Source organism: Siphateles boraxobius, unplaced genomic scaffold, assembly GCF_051911475.1.
Source record: "Siphateles boraxobius isolate OS27281-9 unplaced genomic scaffold, OSU_SipBor_1 130, whole genome shotgun sequence".
NCBI lineage: Eukaryota > Metazoa > Chordata > Actinopteri > Cypriniformes > Leuciscidae > Siphateles > Siphateles boraxobius.
Genome location: NW_027508734.1, coordinates 3,033,930 through 3,050,396, shown reverse-complemented (window position 1 = coordinate 3,050,396; position 16,467 = coordinate 3,033,930). Strand labels below are relative to the sequence as shown.

Sequence of the window (16,467 nt, the reverse complement as noted above, 5' to 3'; positions counted from 1 at the left end):
TGACATATCAAAAAATCCTCATTCAGGCCAAAACAGCCGATTTCCTGTTGGGCTGGCTTAAAACTTAGAGTACGAAAGTTGTTCGGCTCGGTGAGATCTATATGTGTACCGAGTTATATATTATTACAATCAAGTGTGTTTGATAAATAAATAAATGAGCGCACTGATGGCAGTAAATGACCTGAACTCAGCAGTGGAGTGTTATTCTGGCGAAGATTTTGCATCAGTCTTCTTTTGCTGGAGGAAAAAAAAGGTTTCAGATGTTTATTTTAAATGCTAAAAAAAAAAAAAAGCATACTAAAGTAAAAATACATACTATTTGGAAATCTATTTTAAAATTTCTGTTCATATTATCCCCATTTAGATAAATGGACAATTTTCCTTAAATCTAAATCAGGACCCCAGTATAAAACACACTGACATCTCTTTTCGAATAGTTTCTTAATTTTTATTGAAAATAAATGCCTTTCCGATCTGATATGTGATGGGAAAAGGGAGAAGAGCAAGTTCGGCAAAAGACAGATTCGAACTCAGGTCAATTTGCGTCAGACTAAAGCAATCACTGATCACCATTATGGTAACATCAAATGAAAATAAAATGACATCTAAACCTCTGTCACCTTTTAATAAGAACTTCTGTAGACGTCTGACAGAAATAAAGTCAGTCTGGTTAGTAATAAGTGAAGCTGGTAATGCTGTTTGTGGAGATGTTTAATCCTCCTCTGCTGAGATCTTTTGCTAAGATTTAATGTCTTTTATCTTGATTTCGTTTTTTTTTTCTGTTCTTCTTGTTCCTCTTTCCTTCAGTGATTCTTATTGTTAACAGCAGGTGTTTATTAGGGTCTCAATTAACTTAATTAACTGAAAATTAACTGAATTATTCACTCAGTCAAGTGACTATATTAGTGGACTAATGTAGGGAATAGTGAATGAGGGTGTAGGATATGATTTTGAACACAGCCTCTGAGTGTCGACTTTGAGCGCTGTTAATTCAGCTGGCTAGCGCCGCCAGAGTGTCAGTGTTAAGTTTGACTGGCCAATTCTCAATTCTCATGTAGATTCTTTGTAGATATTACGTAGTTTGCTTAAATTTTTGAAATCTAGTAATTTCTGTAAACTAACTTGATAAAATCTGAGCGGCAGTGGCTCAGTGGTTGATGTAGGTTGTCTACAAACCAGAAGGTTGGTTGTTCAATCCCCGGTTCCACCTGACCAAGTGTTGAGGTGTCCATGAGCAAGACACCTAACCCCAGCTGCTCCTGACGAGCTGGATGGCACTATATAAATGCAGTCCATTTAACAACATAAGTTCAACCAACATATTTTTTTTTAGTTCTCTTAACTAATGTTTTCCAGTCCACATTACTTGATACACAGGAAGTTGAGTCAACTCGTGTTTTGAAGTGCAATAAACTTGACACTATAAGTTGACTAAACTTAACTCAGTCAAAGCAACAAGATTACTTGACTTAGTTAAGTTGTCAACTAATCTTTTTTTACAGTGCGGCTTTCTCCGCTGCCTCTGTGCTGCTACAGATGGCTCTTCTCCTCCTTTCGCCTGTGATACCGAGTGCAGTATATGCACTTGGCAGAGAGACTGCCCAGCAAAGCCTCTGCACCCTACCTCTACAGGCAAGCACCTTGCCTTCGAGCCTTGTTCGTGGCAGTTGCTGACTAAGTCCTGATATTTCCCCTTTTTCCGCTCAAAGGCCTCCTCCATTCGCTCCTCCCATGGCACAGTGAGCTCCAGCATGACAACATTTTTTGTAGCATCAGATACCAGGATGATGTCAGGTCTGAGTGATGTCTTAACTACATGCTGTGGGAACTTGAGCTGCTTGCCCAGGTCTACTGACAGCTGCCAGTCCTGTGCTGTTTGGAGAAGCCCTGATGTTACTTTCTTTGTTCCTGGCTTTTCTCCGGCTCTAATGAAGCTGATGGATGGCTTCCTAGGTCTGGATTTTTGGCAGATGGAAACAGCACTAGAGATGCTCTCTGCGATAGTCTTGAGCACCTGATCATGACGCCAGGGGTATCGGCCTTCCCCCAGAGCTTTTGGGCAACAACTCTTCTGGCAGAGGGGGCATGCTGGTGATTCGGCCAAGCCCCAGCAGTGCAGGTTGGATGGGCTGGGAAGAACATCATAGACCGCCTGGACCAGGAACTTGATGTGGTGTGGTTCTGCCCTCCACAGGTCAGTCCACGAGATCTTCCTCCCCACAACTTGCTCCCATCTAGTCCATGCGCCTTGCTGTCTCATCCCCACCGCTCTGCTGTTCCTCTCCTCCTCCACGGCTGCTCTGACTTCCTTCTGGACCAGTTGCCGCCGCTCCTTCCCCCGCACTTTGTCATAATGGGGGGCTGCAATGGCTCCTAGTCCAGCCCTTCCTCTGGCCACAGTTCCCACAAGGACTCCATGGCGCAAACGGGACTCTGCCTGCTCCACTGCCACCTCTGCTCTCCACTTCCTGCGGGTCTTGACTACCACCCCTGCCCCAGAGACTTTTGGGTCTGTTGATTCCCGGAACTGCAGCACCTCTCTTGCACGCAAAACCTTAAACTCCTCCTCGATAGATTTCAGAGGTAGTATCAGTTTGCAGCTGTTACCATAGAGTGCAATGTTGCTTAAGCTCCGAGGTAGACCTAACCATCTCCTCAGATAGCGGCTGACTCTCCTCTCCAGGTCTGTAATGGTGGAGATCGGGAATTCATAGAGAAGCAGTGGCCACAGTATCCTCGGCAGAATCCCGTGCTGATAGATCCATGCCTTGAATTTGCCGGGTAGGCCTGTTTTGTCGACGCTCTTCAGCCATTCCTCCAACTCCTCACAGGTGTTCTTTATTGAAGCTGAGTCCCTGAGGCTGCTGTCAAAGTACCTCCCCAGGCTTTTCACAGGCTTCTCGGAGATGGTAGGCATCGGTGTTCCTGAGATCGAAAACCGGAACTTGTCGACCACTCTGCCCTTCTTCAGGACCAAGGATCTTGACTTTGCTGGCTTAAAAGATATCCTGGCCCATCCCAACAGCCTCTCTAGGCCTCTCAAGATCCATCTGGCTCCAGGCACTGACTCAGTGGTTACTGTCAAGTCGTCCATGAACGCACGGATTGGTGGTTGGCGGATCCCGGACCTGGACTTGGGGCCTCTACACTCTGGTTCAGCAGATTTTACCAACATGTTCATTGCTAGTGCGAACAGGATCACAGAGATGGTGCAGCCTGTGATAATTCCAACCTCCAATCTGTGCCACTCCGATGTTACTGACCCTGTTGAGACTCTCAGACTGAACTCGCTGTAATTATCCAGAATGAGGTCTCTGACTGTAGCTGGAACATGGTGCCTCTCCAGTGTTTCCCACACCAACTTGTGGGGCATAGAGCCATACGCATTGGCCAGATCTAACCATAGGACCACCAGCTCTCCCTTGTTCTCCCTTGCTTCTCTAAGAAGCTGCGTCACCACGCCTGTGTGTTCTAAACATCCCGGTACACCAGAAATGCCACCACTCTGCACTGAGGTGTCGATGTACCCGTTCTTAAGGAAGAAGTCAGCCAGCCTCCTAGCCACAATGTTGAAGAAGATCTTCCCCTCAACACTGAGTAGTGAGACGATTCTAAACTGGCTGATCTCTTTGGCGTCCTCCTCTTTAGGGATCCACACACCCTCAGCAAACCGCCACTGTTGCGCTGCTTTCCCTCTTCTCCAGATGACCTTTAGGATCCTCCAAAGCCGGTGTAGCAAATTGGGACAGTGTTTGTATACCTTGTAAGTGGTTCCACTTGGTCCTGGTGCTGACCCGGTTCTTGCCCTCTTTACCACATCTTGAACTTCTTTCAGGAGAGGTTCCCTCTGGTCGAATGCCACCGTTGGCTCTGGTGGTCTTAACACGGTATTACACTGTCCCAGGTCTTGGTCTCTGAAAGCGTTTTGAAGGTGTTCCTCAACCTCCTCCTTTGCACAGGCTAAACATCCACTGCGTTTCTGTCCGAGGAGCTGTTTGGTGAACCCGAATGGGTTGCTGATGAAGGCAGTGCGTTTCTGAGCTCTTTCTCTGCGCCGCCTCCTGTGGTATTCCGCTCTGCGCAGGGTAAGGAGTCTCTTCCTGAGCACAGTACGAAGCTCTGCCAATGGCGCCCGCTCATCTTGTCTTGCCACCTTGTACTGTTCTGCCATTGCTGCATCAATTTCAGAGTCTGTAGCATTTGGGCTCCACCTCTTCACAGCATCTAAGGGAAGAGAACATATTTATTTTTAAAATTAATTGAATTAAAAATTTGAGGTAAATGACATGCACTTATTTTCAAAATATGTTTATGGTCTACAGCTAAATTAAAAAAAAAACATGGAACAAGATGAATGAATCATGAATGAAACATTAGAAAAAGGTAATCAACATGCATTACAACATGCATTTTACTTTATTGAATAAAAAATATTCTGCTTTAAATTGGTGTTAGATCATTTGGGGGGTGGGGGGAACAGCATTTGTCCCCTGCCTCTTCAATACCACTGTGGTGCCCTTGAGAAAGACCCTTAACTAGGTGTGTAACTGTGAGAAAGTGAACAGGACATTTCTGATAAAGACAGGGGGGCTGTGATGTCCCCTGAATAGATAAAGGTACAAATAAAAATTACATCAATATACAAGGAACAAGAGATTTTTTAGATTGGCATATGCCCAAAATTACCTTGAATTACATCATATAAAGGCGTGGCTTTAAATGGTTTCTTTTCAAGCTGGCCACCACCCCTAATATTAAACTTCGCCATTAAAGCATTTGACATCATTCTGTGAAAGAAATTTAGGATTACTTCACCTTAGAAAAACAACAAAATAAGGTCAATAAATCACAATTAACAGTAAAGTGCAGCGTATCAATTGCATGCAATGTTAAAACATACACTTTCACAACTACTCATCTATCATGTAACAAGTGCTTTGGTGACAAGTAATGAATGTCATTCGGCTTACACTGAAATCATGTTTTCAGTCTGGCTGACTGTCTGAGCCAGTACAGACTTTTTAAAACTTCAGAACAAGTGATGTGTGACAGATTAAATTAGTAATATAAGTAATATAAATGGCTGGGTTAATTATGGTGGGTAATCAATATATATTTTCCTGAAATATTATGCAGCAATACACAATTCAAGGGAAATACATACCTGTTCATAACTTGTTCACGCAGTCTCTGACAGAAGATCCACCAACTCTGGACAGTTGCTTGACCTAAATGTGAAAACAACTGAAATAATTAAATAGAAAGACAGATGGATATATATACACACATAATTACATATATAAATATGTACTCACACCTGGACACATTTTATGATGTAAAAATCATACTATAAATACAAGTACACCTCAGGAAACATAAAAAAATAAATCAACATCATGGGACCTTTAAATGCATTTTAAACGCGAGATAATCTATCCTATCGCTGGTTTTGTGATATCGCGAGATCTTTTGTTACTACATCTTGGCAGTACAGTTTTGGCAATTATATCCAACTCAGACATAAATGGTGACCGGATATATTTCTGCTTTACATGTACATGTATACATTCCATAAAAAATATAACAACAAATACATCAGGTAGGCTACTACGGTTGAAATGATGACTACAATGCAGTGGCTTGCACTCACAACCACACTGGGTACTTTGTGATTATAATTTATTTAAACAAGATAAAGTAAATATATTTAATTTGTATACAAATCGTGTATTTCATAAAGATAATTCCTGTTTTTTTTTCTGTCTTGCTTGACTAGACGTATAAAAGACGTCAGTGGACGCCTTCACAACCTCTTAAAAACTAGGCTACTTGGGCAATTAAATTTATTATTGCAGTATTAACCATGCAAGCACAGCTTTTACATATTTCACAAGACACATGTCATAGAGGGTCATGATGGACTATAAATGCACGTGCAAAAGACGTCGCCAGGTGACGTCCTCTCACTCGATACACTAAACATAACTACACGTAGCTAAAAGTTAAAATAACAATTATACATGCAACTGTAGACATGTACAAATGTATCTGGATGCATTTTTAGGAAATGTTCTGTGTTACATATTTTTACCGATTCATGACGTTATAATCACAAATAACAACAGATGTAGATTAATTTTTAAGTATAGGAAAACCTAAAAGAAACATACATTGCAACGTCATTTACATTTTTTTCAACAAGTTGCATTTATCGATCTGCATATATATATAGCCTAATTTAATAATGGATCTATTTTTTCAAATAAAAACACTTATCAGCTTATTTAACTCTGCTATGATATTTCAACAGGTGAGGTCAACATTACCTAATCCAATTTTCTCTAGGCTTTTTTGCCACAACAACTGTGCTTTATAAACACACAATTAAAGCAGCCAGAGAAAATACTACACTAAATAGTCAAGGGTCAAGATTCCAACTAAAGCAAACGCTAACCACCATCATGGTGACTTTAAAATACAACTATTGATTTAATTAAAACTGAAATCAAATAAAGTCAGTCTGGTTAGTAATAAGTGAAGCTGGTAATGTTATTTGTGGAGTTGTTTAATCAGATCTTGAGAGATTTAATGTATTGTATCTTCATCTTAGACTGTGGCTGGAAGTAGTTCTTGTGTTCCTCTTTTCTTCAGTGATTCTGCTTGTTAACAGCGGGTGTTCATCAATAATGCTCAATCATTATTCAATCACTTAATTATCTCATTAACTCCAACACTGATTCAGTGTTACATTTAACAGCCTGTAGTGTGCACACTGAGCAGTGTTCATTTCATCTGGGCAAACCCATGTGGGGCCTACATGGAAACTGAGGACAAAACTGTCTGGGTCCCAGTTAGATAGCCCAGGTCAAACCCATGTGGGCCCCACATGGCTGTGCTGGCTGGGATGGATCATGCAAAACAAAAATGCATAATAAATAAATTAGATTACTATAATAAGCAGAGATTTATTTTAATGCTTTGTCTGCATTAGAAGAAAAACAATTATGTGAAAAAAGTAGAATGACTTATGTTTGGTTGATTAAATTATTAAATGAGGAATTGAGGACGAAGAAGATGATTGATGAGCCAGACCCTAGAGGATATCTACACCGCAAGAAAACTTTTAATAGTATAAGAGGCTTTTATGTTTGATATACTCTACATAACTGTGTCAATGACAGGCAATGCTGAACCAAATGTATACACACACTTAAAACACTGTCTTATTCTTTGGTTTAATTTTGATTTGGGAGAATTCGAATTTTTTACTCTTTCCATTGAAAGAAAAAGAAAAAAACACTGAAAGAAAATGGAGAGAGATGTTTGGTTCGAATGCTCCTCCGGAGTGTGGTGGCTTAATCCAGTGTTTCCCAACCCTGTTCCTGGAGGCACACCAACACTACACATTTTCCAACTCTTCCTAATTGATCACACCTGAATCAACTCATCAGCTTGTTAGTAGAGACTCCAAGACCAGAAATATATGGGTCAGATAAGGGAGACATCCAAAATGTGCACTGTTGGTGTGCCTCCAGGAACAGGGTTGGGAAACACTGGCTTAATCCAGTAATTGGAAAGGAGAATGGGTGACTCAGTTGAGTCACTAGGTAGCATAATTGAGGGAGCTGGATTTTGAAACTACACTCTGGAAAAGGCTAGTGAATGTGAGGCTTAAATAAGAAGATTGTTGAATGTTGAAGATTTTATTATTTAGAAACTAAGTAATTTAGCTATATAAGAATACACAATTATTTCTTGAATGAGTTTCCTCTCTGTCTAGGTGACTTTGAAAGCTGTAAGACCTTCTGTAAAAATACCCTGAATGTCAATTCTATTCTGAGAAGTCACATGGTATGAGATATTTACCCAAAACTATCTATAGGGTGTGTTACCTTCTATGGGAGAAGATGTATGTAGGGTATCTGGACTGTGTCAGGATGACTCATGCACTTATACATGTAAGAATGCTTTTAACCTCTCTGACTCTGGTTCATAACTCAGGTTGGGCACCACAGAGTCTGCCCCTAATGGCGTTCATTGACACTTTCATGGCGAACTGAGTAAAAACCAAGCCTCCCCTTTCCAACGAGAAGGAACTTGTGTACGAAACACAGCAGGGGGGGTCAGGCCTCAAATATGTTATCTCCTCAGAGCCAAGCCAGAATGGAGACCAGAGCACATTCAAACACACACACACACAAGAACCTTTTCTCCAATATCCTCACTGTAAGGACTGGGCGAGGGGTGAATCTGAATAACTAAATACATCCTAGCTAAAATCCCATTGCCTTCAGGCCCAAAAAGCCTGGATGTAAATTAACATACACACACACACACACACACACACACACACACACACACACACACACACACACACACACACACAAACACACACACACACACACACACACACACACACACACACAACCACACACGCATCCCCCACAAGTGAAGCCCGCTCAGGACAGAGCGTGGTGTCCAGTTACGAGACATTTTTATGACTGACTGGAATGTCCCAAAGAAGGTGATTCTAAAGAGAAAGAAACTTCTCTTTTTAGACATTTAACCAGATATATTCGATGTGTTTTTATGTGTGTCCATATGCCCATGTCACATTGGAATGACTATGATTTTATCGTAGCTTAAAGTGAATTATAAATACCTTCATTATGCATTTCAAATATAACTGTCTATTCCCATAACTTGTACACATAGTTCTGGACACCTCCAGAATGCTTTCGGTGTGATCAATCAGAATACGTACAGTAATATCCAGTAAAATATAGTTTACTATGTTTTCCATCTTTGGAGTCAAAAGAGACCAAAACTAACATCACTGGTGTTCTTAGATAACAGCGTTTACGACCCAAAGGAATGTTCAGAGAACTGTGGCTCTCTCTGAATTCTAACCAAGGAGGAGAAATGAATCCTGTATTCATATATATATATATATGCTATTATATATCCACTTGAGAATTGTATGAACAATGTATCTAAGTTCCCTATTTCATGAGTTGCCTTTTTGTGGTTTGGTCTATGTTTCTCGACAACTCTAATGCGATAATGTTTTAAACTTTGCCAACTAATGTTTAACCAAATCCATTTGTGGCAAGTTTGGTCTCGATAAACTCCAATCTTCATTCCCCATTTGTTAATTGACATTACATTTTGCTAAACTTGTGACACATTAGTATTATAAGAATTGTGAAGATTCTTCTCTTAAACACCCAATGAAACTAGAGATTTAAATGCCTGGTTATAACACAAAGGGTCATAAAATCTCCCTCCAAAGGGACAGCTCCTGATTGGACCCTCTTCCAAAGAAGGCGGAAACGTCAGGTCTTCAAAAGGACTGAATACCAGTTTATTCTTCTCTTACTTCTCTTGTCCTAGTGTCATAATGTAACGTCTCGCCTCCGGGCGAGCTCTTCGCCTTTCTTTTATTTGTTTCTAGTCTAGTTTGTGTTTTTCAGTCTTAGATAAGTCTCCGTGTTTAATTCCAATCGACGTGTGAAAAGAACACCGCGTGACATGTCTCTTCAGCAAATCCATCTACAAGGATCCTTTAAACGAGCGCGCGCTCGTTTTGAAGGAGAAACACGCGCACGTGACCACGTGGCGAGAGACGCACACACGCTTCTTCACCAGCCATGCAAAGATGTGACGTTAACTCCGCGTGATTTCCCCGTAGAGATCTTTATTTCTTTTATTTGTTAGTCAAAGTTTTGTTTTCCGTAGTCGACTCTGTTCACTTCCACAAAGTGAAACGAACTTAGCCGAACTATTTTCCTTTGGTAATGTTACCCCAAAGACTTGGAAACTCCGTTCAACACGCGCAGCACCCGGTGACGCTTCCTAAAGGACTCCGCTCACGCACGCGCAGGAATGCCGCGACACAGAGAGACCCAGAAACTTAAGTATATCTCTTTATAGAGCTTCTAAGAAGCATTAACATGATGTTTTCGTGTTGTTACAGACAGGGGACTGTCAGGGTGAATGTTGCCAATGCTCTCTCTCTCTCTCTCTCTCTCTCTCTCTCTCTCTCTCTCTCTCTCTCTCTCCCTCTTCCCCTCTCACACATGTTTCCATTGTCCACACTCTATGCATTTCTCGTTCATCGATGCCTTATCGTGTTTTGTTGTTTATTATGTTTGTAAATACATATATCCCATGTAATCGTAGTAAATACATAAGTAGTTCTGCCTTATTAAATTCATTATATTCATTTGATTGATGTACTGCCTTTTTGCTCATTTTCAAGTCCCTTAAGTGTCAAAAGATCTTATAGCAACAAGCTTACAAATTAAAGATACTTTAAAGAGTATGTGTTTATAGGGCAGGAAACCCAATTCTTGTGGCCACAGAATTGCTTTTCCTGAAATCCTATAAAGTAAGATGATATTGTGGATTCCCACAAATATTAGTCTGACAATTGAGCTAATTAATTTAGCCTGTTTTGTAAGACGTGGTCCGTGTAGTTAATTGCAATCAACTTGTGGTTAAGTGCAAGGATACACAGACATGCATGCAGGTAAAATGACATATCATCCCTTATCGGGAGTTTTATTAACATGTAAGACTGATCTAATCCAAACATGTATGAATAATTATTAATTACCAATTATTAATTATGATATGCAAATTCCCCACGGATTAGATCCGCCCCAGATTCTTTACATGTATGTATAAAGTCTGAACCCAAAAATACTCGGGAGCGCGCTGGAAGGCCGGAGGGCCAGTGGGCCGGAGGGCCAGAGCGTTAGAGCGTCGTTCTATGGAACGGAAGGCGTTCGAAAATAAAGTCTGATTATTTCTGGCATCAAAGATCTCTGCAAAGTTATTTTCCACAAAGATTGAAAACCACTTCACGCGCTGTTTCTGACGCATTTCAAGCACTCGCTGGGCGGGGGAAGATTGATCCGCCGGACCGGAGTCGGGGGACTTTTTTTTTTTTTGCTTTATTTTGTAGTATTTTGAATTAATGGTTTTAAAATATTATTAGTAAAAAGAAAATCACTCGTTCACTCATTTTGGCGCAACTATTGAGTGGCGCCCCTAGCATTTGCCTATTCTGCCTATGCCACAGGCCGGCCCTGGCACACACTCAACAACAAAAAAATTAAGTAAACAATTTTGGGAAGGAAAAGTGAAATAAGAAAGGAAACAAATGTTGTTGTTTGAATTAAACCCTCGGAATTCTGTTTTGTTTCTATAATATGGGATAATCTGATCTATAACAAAAATGTATGCATTTGTTTTATTAATCGAAGCAACAATTGCAGGAACCATTAACCCCCGCTCCTGGCTCAACCGCATCGAACATCCTCCCACAATGACGTAAGAGAACGTTCTTATGCATTACTCATTTGATTCAGAGAACAATTGAGTGTTTTTAAAAATGGATTATTGTATTATGAAGCAGTATGAGTAAAAATAAGATTTGAAGTTAAGTACACTTTTATGTAGCATAAATTATTAACATTTAAAGAATATTGGTTTCATAACAGCTATCATTAATAAACTAATTCTAGATATTAAAACTGTAAATTCTAATAAAATATTTGTTTTTCTGTCTAGATATTCTTTTACTTGTCTCGAAAAGGAATTGATTGAACTCTTTAAGAATGATTACCCTCAAATCCAGCAGTGCTTGAACAGACTGTGTGGTATCCTGAAAACATATGAGGACAAGTCCAAACTTGCTGCGAAAGGCTCAAAGCATTCGAAAAACTCAAGAATAGCTGGAGGTGTCATGATGGGTTTGGGATTCGCTTTATCCCCGGTTAGTTTGGGGGCTTCTGCCGTTCTCTACGCAGTAGGAGCAGCAGTGGCCACAGGTGGTGCAGCTGGAAGTGCAGTCTGGAAATCAAAGAATCAAGCATGGAGACAAAATTTAGAGAAGCATTTAAAGCTGAACTGAAGGAATTTCAGAATAAAATCTTCTGTCTGACTGGCAAGATGAAAGACATTAATCAGCTTATTAAGGAAATACTGAGAGACATTAATAACTCAAACCATGAGGTCAGTTATTTAGGTAAATATGTTGCCTCTGCCAATGAATTATCGCGTTTCATACGGATATATGACGTTGGTGGATTGGCTGCGAAGATTTCTGAAACTTTGGATTTGACTGGAACAATTACAGAAATTGTTGTGCAGCTCGAGTCCAACGAGTTCTGTGACATGAGGAACATGAGTATCCAGTTACAGACCATCATGAATGCATTTGAATATATTAGAATTACAGTTAACCTGACAGACTGAAATAATATACTTGGCTGAGAGAGCTGACTGAGAACATCAGCCTTTATAGTGACCAGCCTCTTACTGAATTGAATGACATCATTCTACAATGATTAATGTTAGCACAATCAAAATCTAATTTTAAGATATAGATAAACAAACTGTGTATTTTTTGACCTGCTGAAAGTCAAGTGTGAATTTCATTTGTCATTTGCTTTTGTGTGTGTGTGTGTGTAGGCTACTGTTCTTTTAATCATTTTTATTATTATAATTTTACTTATACAAACCAAAATAACAAATGTACAAATATGTATCTGGTGTGTAAAATTATAATCTTCTTGTTTATTTCAATAATCAGTCTGATGTATTTTACTGTAGGCTATCAAAGAAGACAGTTGTTGAGGGGGATATTACAATTGTATACATTTTGTTTGCCAAGACTGTAGGCGCTGAACAAACCAGTGTCTCACCAGTAAAGTTTTAATGGATGACAACTGTAATCAGCCCAGCCAGCACAGCCATGTGGGGCCCACGTGGGATTGACCTGGGCTATCTAACTGGGACCCAGCCAGTTTTGTCCATGGTTTCCATGTAGGCCCCACATGGGTTTGCCCTGTTGAAATGAACACTGCTCAGTGTGCACACTACAGGCTGTTAAATGTAACACTGATCAGTGTTGGAGTTAATGAGATAATTAATTGATTGAATAATGATTGAGCATTATTGATGAACACATGCTGTTAACAAGCAGAATCATTGAAGAAAAGAGAAACACAAGAACTACTTCCAGCCACAGCCTTAGATGAAATCAACTGAAGATAAAATACACAAAATCTCTCAAGATCTGATTAAACAACTCCACAAACAGCATTACCAGCCTCACTTATTACTAACCAGGTTGACTTTATTTCTGCTAGACGTCTACAGAAGTTCTTATTGAGTATTAACAGAGGTTAAGATTGTTGATGATTTATTGAAAATAATAGTTTGGTTTGATGTCACCATTGTGGTGATCAGTGTTTGCTTTAGTTGGGCTCTTGACTTTTTAACATTAGTTTTTCTCTGCTCAGTTGTATCTGATTGTTATGTTGAGAACAGCAAGAAAAAATGCAATCAGATGCTATAAACTGAACGATGGTTAGATGTTTAGCAATTAGCATTGCTGCATGAATAAATAATGAGCTTGAGTTCAGAGTTGATCTGTTTGTCACCATTGTTGAGATTTATACGCTAATTTTTGATGTCTGTGTGTGCCAACATAAATTACCTCTAAAAATTGTCTTATTATTGATTTGGTTTAATTGAATTACGCTAAAAATATGAAGCTGTACAAGGATAGGTCTCCTATAATTATTTACTTTTAAATATAAAGTAAACCTAACTCAGAAATAGGACTCTATATGAATTCAGGGACTCAGGTCAAATGATTTTGAAATAATGATAATGTTAAAACACAACCAACACCATCAGAACACCTTTTCTATTTGTTAATCTGGCTGTTATAACTGAAGTACAACAACCAAACAAAATCTAAAGTCAATGATTTAAGAGTCAAGAGCCCAACTAAAGCAAACATTAATCTCCATAATGGTAACATACCAATTACGGGTTTCTCCTTCAGTGATTTGGCTTGTTAAACATCAGGGGTCTTCAATGTTGGCAATAAAAAAAAGTGTTCAGAAATCATCTTTGACGTCAGTCTGTTATTCCGATATTTTTGTTTAAGAAAATGTGAAAATTTTACTCATTTTAAATGGTTAACTTTTAAGGAATTAATTTGTTTAATTATTACTCAATTCTAATTTGTTAAATTTAATTAATAATATTGCTTGTAATCTGTTGCCTCAATTTTATTGATTAGATTTAGCATATTCATTCGTATTCATTTTTACAGTGTGTATCGCTAACAGATCTGATGAATATAATGTGTTATAATATACAGATATGGTGAATATAATGATAGTTTCAATGCTGTTTGCGTTAACACTTTACAGGAGACTAAGCACTTTAGACATTATATCACGTTCACAATCTGAATGTATAATTTAATCAGACAATCCTAATATCTACCAAACTAAATTTTGCTTAACTCTTTCATTCAGAGAAATAACAGTAAGTAGCAAAATGTATATGCAATAGTCTGAAATGCTTCAAACAATTTAAGAGCATCATTCAAGGGTCAAGAAACTTGGTGAGCACATTTCTTACTCGCCTCCCCTCCGTTTCATTGCATTCTGTTCTGATACTATTGAGCCGTGTTGGTGGCGGGAAGTCTCTGTCGTATTGGACAGCTGCAGCAGCAAAACAAAACAGGCATTGATGACGAATGGAAGATCATCCAGATTTATATCCATTGCCCTCCGTAATGCTCCAAATCCTGCTTTTAAACGTCCAAATGAGCATTCAATCCCCATTCTGCACTTGCACTGTGACAACCCAAAGTACTGTTCCTGAGGAGAACCTCCACTCGTATACTCTTTCATAACATAGGTACTCTTTCATAACATAGGTACTCTTTCATAACATAGGTACTCTTTCATAACATAGGTAATCTTTCATAACATAGGTACTCTTTCATAACACAGGTACTCTTTCATAACACAGGTACTCTTTCATAACATAGGTACTCTTTCATAACATAACACAGGTACTCTTTCATAACATAGGTACTCTTTCATAACATAGGTACTGTATTGCAGATAGATTCCATGTGAAAGTTACCGGAGAATGGTCACTAATAATGATGGGATGAATTTTGGTTTCTATGATATTTGGTATAATTGAATTACTGGTTAGAAAGAAATCAATGCGGGAGTAGGTTTGGTGGACATTAGAATAAAAAGTGTATTCTCTGGCGAGTGGGTGTTGTAGCCTCCAACCATCGCCAAGACCAAAATCACTCATGAACTGTGTTATTGTTTTGGATGACTGCCAGGACTTTCCTGTATGTTTTGACCTGTCCAATGATGGATTGATTACAGTGTTATAGTCTCCCCCTATAATTATTGGACCTTTGGGAAAGTTTGAAAGAGAGGAAAATAAATTTGAAAAGAAGGAGGGATCATCAGAGTTTGGTCCATAAATGTTGCCAATTGTAATTGGATTATTATTGATTGAAATGTTAATAATGATAAAACGGCCTTCAGGATCTGAAATGGTTGTATGGTGGTTAAATTGTATTTTTTTGTTTATTAAGATGCACACTCCTCTTTGTTTTGAATTATAGTAGGAGGAAAAACAGTGGTTAAAATGTGTAGTTTTTAAGCTGTTTTGTGTAGATTGTGAGAAGTGTGTTTCCTGTATTAGACATATATCGGCTTGTGTATTTTTTAGGTAATTTAGGACTTTGTTTTTTTTCTCGTTTGTGAAGCAACTCCACGAATATTCCAAGTTAAGAATTGTAACTGCATGAACCTATAGTGTGTATTTCATAATTACGCTGTGTGAGTATAAGTCTGTATGTATGGATGTGAATGTGGTTGTGTGTGTTTGTCTACTTGTAACTCTACAATACCAAATGATAAACAAAGCATAACAAACATAGATACCTATAACCAATAACAAGACATATAAACAGTGAGCAAAAAGGCTAATTTGGTGCATTTAGAATACAATGTGTGTGCTTGGTGCAGGCGGTTTAATGTAAGAATATAAATTGATTGGGTTGGGGGGGATGAATGGGAGGATGAAAAAAAAAAGTTACAATGAGAGAGGAGTAGGGGTATTTTGTCTATACATCTTTTCTAGAATTAGTAAAGCCAGGGAGTAGTGTCCTTGTCTCTGAACAATTGTCCATCAATGTATAATTTGTCTACTGTAATGATTGCTTTTTTACCTTGATTGATCATTGTCTTGCGGATGGGGAAGAGTAGCTTACATCTTCGGATGATTTCTTGTGGAAATTGGTCGTTGAGTCCGTAATGGGTCCCTTTTAGCTGGCGTCCCTGTCGCTGAACCAGTATTTTTTGTTTGAAATGTTCAAATTTAACGATAATGGACCGGAGTCGGGTGGAGTTGAGGAGTTTCTGTCCTAAACGGTGTACGCGATGGAAGGTGATGTGCTCCACAGTCTCTGGTGTAAGTTTAAGCTGGTTAACCAAGAAGTCCTTAACAGATTTTTCGGGGTCTTCGGTGGATGAATCGGCAATGCCGGAAAAGATTAAATTGTCTCTCATACTTCGTGATTGTAAATCCAGGATGGTTTTTGCATAGCTTTGTTCTCAG

At 39.1% G+C, this 16,467-nt stretch overlaps 1 protein-coding gene across 3 annotated transcripts; it reads right to left on the bottom strand.

The window, feature by feature from the left end:
• Positions 1 to 426: 426 nt before the first annotated feature.
• On the bottom strand, positions 427 to 14,739 carry LOC143736754 (uncharacterized). Of its 3 annotated transcripts, XM_077227431.1 has the most exons (5): positions 14,456 to 14,718; positions 11,633 to 11,859; positions 5,165 to 5,228; positions 4,687 to 4,787; positions 427 to 4,224 (listed from the first exon to the last, which is right to left on the bottom strand). In XM_077227431.1, the coding sequence occupies exons 2-5, from the start codon at positions 11,679 to 11,681 to the stop codon at positions 1,421 to 1,423; spliced, it is 3,018 nt and encodes a 1,005-aa protein (XP_077083546.1). In that variant the 5' UTR covers positions 11,682 to 11,859; positions 14,456 to 14,718; the 3' UTR covers positions 427 to 1,420. The 3 variants fall into 3 exon arrangements, with proteins under 3 accessions (XP_077083546.1, XP_077083545.1, XP_077083547.1); XM_077227430.1 differs by lacking the exon at positions 11,633 to 11,859 and having other exon boundaries at positions 14,456 to 14,739; XM_077227432.1 differs by lacking the exon at positions 14,456 to 14,718 and having other exon boundaries at positions 11,633 to 11,866.
• Positions 14,740 to 16,467: the final 1,728 nt, after the last annotated feature.

What these genes read in the sequence shown, in the direction of transcription:
- LOC143736754 (XM_077227430.1), bottom strand. Translation starts at nt 14,726, where the DNA reads ATGAAAGAGTATACGAGTGGAGGTTCTCCTCAGGAACAGTACTTTGGG. An exon ending in CGTGAACAAGTTATGAACAG is followed by an intron (nt 4,788 to 5,164) that starts GTATGTATTTCC and finishes TTTCTTTCACAG; the next exon opens with AATGATGTCAAATGCTTTAA. An exon ending in TTTATATGATGTAATTCAAG is followed by an intron (nt 4,225 to 4,686) that starts GTAATTTTGGGC and finishes CTCTTCCCTTAG; the next exon opens with ATGCTGTGAAGAGGTGGAGC.